General features: G+C 34.3%; 1 protein-coding gene across 1 annotated transcript; it reads left to right on the forward strand.

The window, feature by feature from the left end:
• Positions 1-4,365: 4,365 nt before the first annotated feature.
• On the forward strand, positions 4,366-9,446 carry LOC110796710 (uncharacterized). The gene is made up of 9 exons (XM_022001797.2): positions 4,366-4,530; positions 4,696-4,847; positions 4,961-5,073; positions 5,703-5,781; positions 6,120-6,148; positions 6,304-6,397; positions 7,645-7,734; positions 7,851-8,040; positions 8,873-9,446. Exons 2-9 carry the CDS (start codon positions 4,704-4,706, stop codon positions 9,277-9,279), a joined length of 1,146 nt encoding a protein of 381 aa, XP_021857489.2. The 5' UTR covers positions 4,366-4,530; positions 4,696-4,703; the 3' UTR covers positions 9,280-9,446.
• The last annotated feature ends 202 nt before the right edge of the window (positions 9,447-9,648 follow it).

Here is a 9,648-nt window from a genome sequence, read left to right on the forward strand (position 1 = left end):
AAGGGTTACATAATATCCTAGTCATCAATTCTCTATCTTAATTAATTTACTTAAGTCTCTTATCATTCAAACCAAACACCCCCTAAGAATTAAAATTATTTTTCCTATATATAACACGCATTACTCAACAATACAATTCACTCACCTACTTGTATTTCACAAACATATTTCCAAAACATCCTCCATATAATTCTTGAAGAGTTTATATAGCTTTACATTTTCCATGTAATTACACTTTTTTTTCCCTTTAACTTGTCTATTGATTTATTTTTTAAATAAATAAAAAAAATCATACGAAATATTATTTTTATGTTGTATGCATTATGTGAACTAATCATTTTATGTATACATGAAACTATAAACAGATTATCTTTATCCGAAGATGAAGTCATACATTGCACTTTCAATTTTCGTGGCATTTCTGATTTTTTCTCAATCAGGTAAATCAATAAAGATTGTGAATAAGTTACTCATTTGTTTGAATGCTATCTTTTTATTTTTTCATTATGGTTATAAAATGGTCTTATATATAATATGCTCATTGCTTCATATGCTAGAAATACTTCGTAAAATTATACTCCCTCTGTCCCTTAATACTCGCACCATTTTGACTTTTTGCACTATTCACATAATTCACTTTGACCTTATTTTATTTCTAGTATATGAAAACAAATATTAGTATATAATATATTGTTGGCTTCATCTTAATATATATTTTCAAAATATTAATATTTTTATAAATTTTTATAATATGTAGTTAAAGATATCGGTGGTCAAAGATGTACATTGGCAAGCGTGTCCAGTCGAAACGGTGCGAGTATCAAGGGACGGAGGGAGTATTTTGTATGCTCTTACATTCGAAAATAGAAAATGTACGCGTATTGTTTGAATTATCAGGACAATTTTTTCAAATTTTAGGGAGTACCACTTAAATCTAAGGATATTTTGATATTTACAACTTTTCAAGTTTCAGGTTTTTATATTTACCATCCTATTGGATAAAAGCCGCGAAAAAATGGTGAATACAAAACGTTTTATAAAATTAAGATGGTAAATACTGGTACATCATAAATCATAATAAATGTACTAGTATAAGGCTTTATCTATTTAGTCAACCTTCACGCTTCTAAGAGGTGTACAAACTTTCTTATGATATGTTACCATATGAAAAAAATATGTGCAAATCATATTCCTTTTTGAGAGATTACACTCTTTCTCGTATTAAATGCACAATTATCATTGCATTGAGTTAACATTCAAGTTCAAATAAAGCATACAATCTTTTATTGCGATATATGATACCATGTATGGAGTAATTAATAAAGTCACAAAAATCATATTCCTTGTTGGGAGATTATTACCATCTATCTAGTTTATCGTAATAAACGTGGTGTATCATGTCACATTGAGGTGTTAAATTTTATAGTTGAATATACGAACATAAACTTTTGTGTAAGACCGTATAACGGTTAGACTACTTTTTTGGTACTAATTAAGGGCTCATTCGGTAACACTATCTGTTTCATATTTTTGGTTTTTTGGTTTTAAAAGTTATATGCTTTTGATTGAAACGTGAACTAAAAAATAGTCATACTTATAGTAAACATGTTGATTGTGAAAACTGGAAACTAGTTTTTGTGGTTTTCATATTTTGGTTTTTAGTTTTGTAAAAAACAGAAAACTGAAAACAAAAAACGATACCGAATGGGGCCTAAATTATTGTAAAACATAATTAAAAGTAATAAAATCATTACTAATTGAATAACAAAATAGTTAAGGTCTAAAGACAAATAGTTAAATTTATGAGTCGAATAGTTATTATTTTAATTTGAACAAACTTATTATTAACTAACTCATAAAATCTTAACTAATTGATTTTATTGCTTAACTAATCAGTTTCATTGTTTAACTAATTGGTTCAGTTGCATATATAACTAATTAATTTCGTTGCTTAATTAGTTGAATTTCAGACTTAATTAATTGATTTAAGTGATTAACTAATTAGTTAAAATGCATAACTAATTGATTCCAGTGTATAAAAATAGTCTAACCGTTATGCCATATTTTCTAAAAGTTTGTAAAATATGAACGTGAAACAGGTGAATGTTATAAATGGGAGAAGATATGTAAAGATGAAAAGTCAGCAGCATTGCCATTCAAATGTCTAAAAGAGTGGTGTGACGAAAATTGTGTAAAGAAGCACCCTGATAGTAAAAGGGCATGGGGAAAATGCAAAGATGATGATGTACATGTTTGTCAATGCTTCTATATTTGTTATGATGATACTCCTTTGCCTTCTCCTATTCCACCTATCAACAACAACAATAACCCTTAAATTTTACATCTTATATTTTGAGAATAATACTATTGAAGTTATTGTTCTAAATTCTCATTTCATGTGTTGTTTGTTTTAAATTATTAAATATAAATAAACAATCGTATTTCAATTTCTTTTTTTGTATTAGTTATTTTTCCTCCTTTTTTTGAATGGCCATTTTGATTTTCATGGTATATTGGATTTATTATTCCATACGTTCCTAAATAAAAGAAAAGAATCGCGACAAAAAAGTGTAAACCATTAAACATGAGCGTAAACTAGTACTACGTATAAATTAAGAATGTTCATACGTATACTAACTAGTACTCCGTACTACGTATAAATTAAGAATGTTCATACGTATACTAATTAGTACTATGTTATATTCCAACCAAGAAGTGAAGGAGTTATAAAGGTTTTGGAAAAACCAACGACCAAAGGATGCCCAAAGATTTGAAGAGATTAATGACCAATTTAATCAAGAGAATCAACTCATGAAAGATCAAGGGTTTATGTTTTATCATTAACCAATGATAATAACCATCCACTAACCCATCAAATCAGAAATGAAGGACATACATAGAATTAGTGGAGGAGATAATCTTTCACACGTTGTTTGTATTAAATTATTAAATACAAATAAACAATGGTATTTAAATTTCGTTCATTGTTTTACGGAGTAGTTATTTTCCTCCCTTGATTTTTTGAATCTATCCATTTTGATTTTCAAGGTATATTCGATTTTGTTAGAATAATGCCTTGAATCGGTCAAGCCCCTTACTGCAACGCCCCAGCACGGGGATCGAACTTTACGGTATCTGTTATTCTGGACTAGGGTATCTACAAATCTGAACTTTGACTAATTTTTGTGATTATGCGTAAGAAAATTTGTAGTCATGTGGGGGCATGTTAGATTTCTATCGATATATATTTTCTAAATATCAATTTTTTATAATTTTACTTACACATAATTTGAAATATTAAGAGTCAAAGTAATGTGTTAGAGGAGAAAAAGTCAATATCATGGTGCGATATTTAAGGAATGGAGAAAGTATAATGTTCCAACCAAGAAGTGAAGAAAGCTATAAATGTTTAGGGAAAACCAACCACCAAAGGAAGTCCACGGATCTAAAGAGATCAATGACCAATTTAATCAAGAGAATCAATTCATGGAAGATGAACAGTTTAGGTTATATCCTTAACCAAGGATAATAACCATCCATTAACCAAACAAATCAGAAATGAAGGATGTACATAGAATTAATGGAGGAGATAAAACAACCCAAAAAAGTCAGAGACTCAAAGGAATCTCATGACCACAACCATCACAGTTAACCCTTGATCATGAAGAGTTAATAACCCCTTTAATCAAGGGAACTTAAACCACTTCAACTAATCGAATGAGAAGAGCTAAAAGTTCTTAAAACACATTTAAAATGTTGTTACAAAGGGAATACAAAGGAAGGAAAGCAAAACCGCAACATCGTGACTTTTGGCTTTCATCCGATCAGACCGGGCCAGCCCACCCGATCAGGCACGAGTGTAACTCACCAAAACTTCACAAATTCTCCCGATCAGACACGAGTTCGACAAAAATTTCCCAGTTTCTTCTTTGTACTTGTAGGTAAAGATGGATGTAGGTCGGTCCGGCCCGAAGCCCGACCCGACACGAAAAAGCCCCGCCCAACACGTGCACGAAGTCGTGGACATTGGCCGGGCCTGAGCCTTATTTTTTTAAAAAAAGCACGACAAGGCAAGGCATGACTCGACCCTGCACGACAAAACACCTAAATTTAGCCTTACGCATGACGGGCCGGCCCGACACGAAAGCCTGTGGGACATGAGCCTCGTTTTGAATTTTTCGAGCCGGCTTGACCCGAAACAACGTGGGCCTATCATGGGCTCGGCCCGAAGCCCGACCCGGACCGGTCCACGACCATGTTTACTCGTATGTCTAAACCGCTACGGCCACTAGCACCAGTGCACCACCACTACTGCCCTAACTCACTTCCCTGTTGCCGGCAAACAGCCAATCCTCCACCGCTAAATCGCTACACAAAAACAGAAACCCCAAACCCTCAACTTTTCTCTCTCCTCTTCTTATTTCCCCCACCGCATCCGCCACCAGTCGCCGGCGCTCCATCTCGTTGCTCTGCAGCTCCGCCTCCTTGCTACTGTTGTCGCTGCTTCACCGCCCACGGCTCACCCAACACGTAGGTGCTTCAACTTCTTCTTCTTCTTCAAATTTCAACTTATCAATCGCAAACCAAATTTGTCTATAATCACTGTTCTTAATGTTATTCGTCCATTGAAATTACATGTTTTGGATGTCATTCAATTGTTAGGGTTTCATGTATTTGATAAAATTGTTCGTGTAGAGCTCAAAATGGGTGCACAGGTTGAACTCCCAGAGGAAAGGCTCAAATCTTTCCTGTGTCAGTTGCAAGCAGAATCCGGAATTCTTGACAGAATCATATACAAAAACAAAAATCAGCATCGGAGGTGTTCCTATTTTCAGTACCTCTTGAAGGTTGTTCTGCTAATTGTGTTGTTGTATATTGTAATTTGGACCATTTCAAATTTGTGTTCAACTGATTTTGTTACCTTTTGTTATCATTATTAATATTGTCATTGTGTTATTAGGTTAGGAGGGATGTAAAGCTTTTTAATTCAATTCACATGGAGGAGCTTTTAGATTCATGTTTTAATGTTATTACTGGAGAAAAGCCTAAACAGAAGGCAAGTGTTCTGGAAAGGTTAGGAATTGTGAATTTTGCCTCTATGATTTGTTTTTGTGTTTTTGTAGTCGGGTCGAATTCTTTTTGGTTGAACAAATTTTACAAGGTAGCAATTTAGCCTATGAAAGATAATATCAGCAGATTTGATGGGTGTTCTCTTGCTTACTTATGGGGGGTGTCCTATATAGATGAATTGTCTTGGTTCGAGTTAGGGGGCGGGGAAGTAGACAGAGATGCTTCATGGAGAAGGTCATGTCTGTATAGAAAGTAGTCCTTAGTCGGGGCAATAGAAAGTAAGTCTGAGAGAAGAAACCTGTTAGGATAAGACAAGTGCAATTTTCTCGTTTTCTTCCTTTGTTAGGAGGTTTTTGTGTATTACATCCCAAATAATATGGGGCTTTCCATGGTTTCTTTGAACCACATTGAATATGAAATGTTTTCGATTTCTTGGGTGTCTTTCCTCGTGCCCTAAAAGCTCTGTCATTCCTGCAATTATGCTTCGATCTTTTGTAAGGGAAAACTGCTTTAACATGCGTGGTCACTAAAAATTGATATGAGTTCGGTAGAGAAGAGAGAGTAGGTTCATATGAAGCATGGTTTTTGTTCTTAATGTATGACATCCATATTTTCAATGTTTTTTTCGACAGTTTGAAGAGGAAGAAATGTGACGGTGTAAAATTCAATTTTATTGAACGTCTTCAAGGGGCAGCACGGCTTCTATCTCAGGTGCAAAATGTTTTCTCCTGCTTAAAACCTATGATTACTCTGCTGATATCTTAGCAATTCATATGGGTATGAAGCTTTTTTTGTATTTTTGAGTTGGTGTAGTGCATATAAGTATATAACAATAGTTTGCTATATTTTTCATTTCATATCCACTTCCAAATTTTCATGCTTACTCTTCCTGGAAAAGGATGAGGCCTTTCTCTTGAAATTTACTGAATCTTGTATGGTTATATCTTGTTGCTGTTTTCTAAAGAAGCAAATGCCCTTGTTGCATATAGCTATGCAAGATAACTTGTTGATGATCTATTCTTATACTGTGGCAATTTTTTGTGCTGCAGATGGTTGAGCCTATACTGAAGGCAGCTATGTATCCTTTGTATTTTTCTTAAATGAAATGAACCATGCTATCTTATCGGCTTACATACAGAAATTCACTTGTTCAAGTTCTCACATCCATGACATCCACACATTATTACTGTCTTTTTTCTTTTATTTTTGGAGACTTCCTTGACTTTCTTACAGTGAAATATCTACCTTGCTCGCTCGTTCATTTTTCATGGGGTTTTCTGTGATGATTCTTGCTCTGCTTGCTCGCCTGAGAGTTTTGGTTCAGCAGGTAAGTCTCTGTTCATGTGCTATGTTGGAACCAGTGTTTTGCTTAAACTATCTACTGTTAGTACAATTGGCCATATATATGTTACAATGAATTACTGGCCATCATGTTTTTGTAAAATATCTTACACAGCAGAAGGCTGTGTGACTTTTGATCAGTTGCCTTTTTACTTTTTGCTTCCTTATGCTAGACATTAAATTTCATTTGTATTTCTCTATACTGTTTCAATGATAAAAAACATGGTTATTGAGGACCAGCAGACCTGTTATGGCAGAAGAAAGTCCGAATTTACTAAAAAATAGTAGATAGACCATGCAAGCCATTCTAAAAACTGGAATGCTATCAAGCTCCCTGCATATTTTTTCCAATTAATATCTGTGGCTCTACATTTATATTTAGCCACAGGCTTTCATGATTTATATGTCATTATATATTTATATATACTCCTTTCTTGATTGTACGTGAAATTCACTGATATTTTGGCCATTTTCACCTAGTAACACTCATATACTAGCATGAACATGACCTTAGAGAAGAGTTTGTGCATTAGTGGTCCTACCCCTACACTTATGGGACTTTTTCATGGACAAATAAATATGAATCTACTTCATAAAGCCGCACCTTGTTAGGGGTAAGGTTCAGTATATTTTTGCTTCCTCTAGGCTCTAATTACATCATCTGTGAGCTTCACACAGAGTTGTGTATCATCATTGTTGTCATAATCTCATAAATGGAATGATATAAGCCTACAAGGTCTTGTGCAATTAATTCACTCACAAAAAGGGCTGTAGATATTATATAGGCTATGCTCACTGATTAATTTGGATGGCCTATTGTTTTCCTTTTTTTTCCTTTTCAAAATACAAGTTCCTAGGGTGGGGATACACTTGGTATTGTTGTGTGAGCATTAAGTGTGCGGAGTCTCTAGATGGGAACAGATGTGACTCTGTTTCTAAGCAAATACTGCACTATGGGGCTTTTGTAATTAGTTCAGGCTTCACCACATACCTGTGTCTTGGCTACTATCTAGTTAGTTAAAAGTTAAAACAATCTAAGAAATAGTTTACTATGCTAAGTAGATGAGCTGCAGTGAGGTTGTGGAAGATGAAAATATGTGCAGAGCGGTTCAAAAGGTCTTTTTATTCGGCAGCTAATTCATGGATATTGGTTTCAGTTATACCTACAACTTTAGATTTACTCCTGCAAAATTAAATTCATAGCGTAGCTGTTGAAGTTTCTTTACAATGCAGATACTACTGGATGTTGTTTCTGTATTCAACGAAGTCTCTTCTCTTGCTCAGAAAAAACAGTCCATAAAAATAACTCAGAACGGAATCGAGGTAGTATATTGCTTCATCAGTTCATCACAAGTTCTTTTTTCTGTCCTCTACAACTGTTATAAGGACCTTTTGCCTCTACTTAACTCAATTTCAAATTATAATGACAAATTATGCAGGCTTTCCGAGAGTATTATCCTACAATGGAGGAGGAAATTGTCGTTCTAGAGTGCGTCTGGAAAACGGATAAATTTGTATTGGTAGAAACATCTAGTAAAGGCAAGATATCACAGCAAGGTGGGAGTTCAGAAACAGTACAAACTCCGGGAACAACTATAAAGTACCAAAGTATTGGTGCTTTTATGGAAGGTAATACCCCACCCCCACTTTCTACCTCTGCATTATCCGTTCACTCATCCGTACACTTACACTCTTTTACAATTACCTTTACGGCCCGTTTGGTAGCCGGCCATAAATGGTGTCAATGGGAATGAATTTGTATGTAAATGTGTAAGGGAAATCAATATTCATTCCCATGCTAATGCTAGTTCACTAAATTATTTCTTTTTCTTTATAAAATTTCATTACCATCCATTACCATTTAGGGAGTGGCATTAGGTGAAATGCAAATTTATGAAGAAAAGCATAAAGTTTGAGACAAAATTCCATTATCATGGACATTATGATGTTATTTTCTTGCCAAATAACACTTAGATTTATTCCCGTTCCCACCATTTATTACCGGCTACCAAACGGGCCGTTAAGGTCGTATATGCTAGTTGCCGTTGCGCGCACAAGGTGTACAATAATTTTATTGTACACCCAGATAACTTTTACCCATTTTTTTGTAACTTTAACCTAGTTTTGATTAACTTTTATATTAGTAAAAAAAAAAAGTTGATAGAAGTGGTTAAATGATTAATATTATACATTATTAGTGGTTTTAAAGAAATATGTTTTACTGAAATGAAAAAATTTATCACTAAAAAATAGATAACTTTTACATATATAAGCCTAACTTTAAAACGTTTTGAGTTAACTTTTACTCCGGTGTACACTATTTATTGTACACCCTTTGTAAATAAGAATTTGTGTTTGTTGTTTGGGGCTGTGTCCCTCTTTGGCCTCAAATTATTCAAGTACAATGATTCTGTTTCACACTGAGATATATCCCTTTGTTTTTACTTGTTCATTTCTATAGATGATGAATATGATTCTGAGAAGGCTGATGTAAACGAGGGTGAAGAGAGTCTCTCAAAGAGGAAAAGACTTGAATCACAACCACCCATATCCAACGAAAATTTTCATCATCCTGAGCAAGTTCAAATGCTTTCAGTGCCAGAACACGGCTCAGAAAACGTGTTACAACCAACAGAAGACACCGTGGTCAGAGACAATGCTCTTTCTAGCTCGACTTCAAGCTTATCTAACCCTAATTCTATGTCGAAAAAGAGTGTGGCGTTCATATCTGTAAAGAAAACTGCTTCTTCAGCATCAAATACAGCATCTGTAACTCAGATAGATGACAGTATAGACAAAGGGCATGATGATCAAGACAACACCCTTTTCAGTCTTTTTGGTCAGGAAGAAGTAAAATGTATTTTTTGAAAAAATGTTCCTTAAGGTAGCCAGGTTACTTTGAATCAAAGTAAATCTTCCTGCTTTAGAAAGGAACGTAAGGAGTAGGATCGTATTGACCTTTGTACCTCAAAATGATTATGTTAGCGCAATTCATACGAGTCTTATCATCTTATGATCAAATGATGTGCTCATTTTTAAGAATTCACTACATTTTTATGCTTCTCCAGGAAAAAAGAAAAAAAAATTTGACCTTTCTGTGCCACCATTGGCAAAATATGGCAATACTATGGAGTAGAACCGTAGAAATGAGATCGATTTTGTCATAATTTTTGGCTTCGGGTTGTGCTTTAATCTTGGAGATTAGAGCCTTAGATGGTTTTATTATGCAACTCTCAG

The sequence above is a fragment of the Spinacia oleracea genome, chromosome 4 (genome assembly GCF_020520425.1).
Source record: "Spinacia oleracea cultivar Varoflay chromosome 4, BTI_SOV_V1, whole genome shotgun sequence".
NCBI lineage: Eukaryota > Viridiplantae > Streptophyta > Magnoliopsida > Caryophyllales > Amaranthaceae > Spinacia > Spinacia oleracea.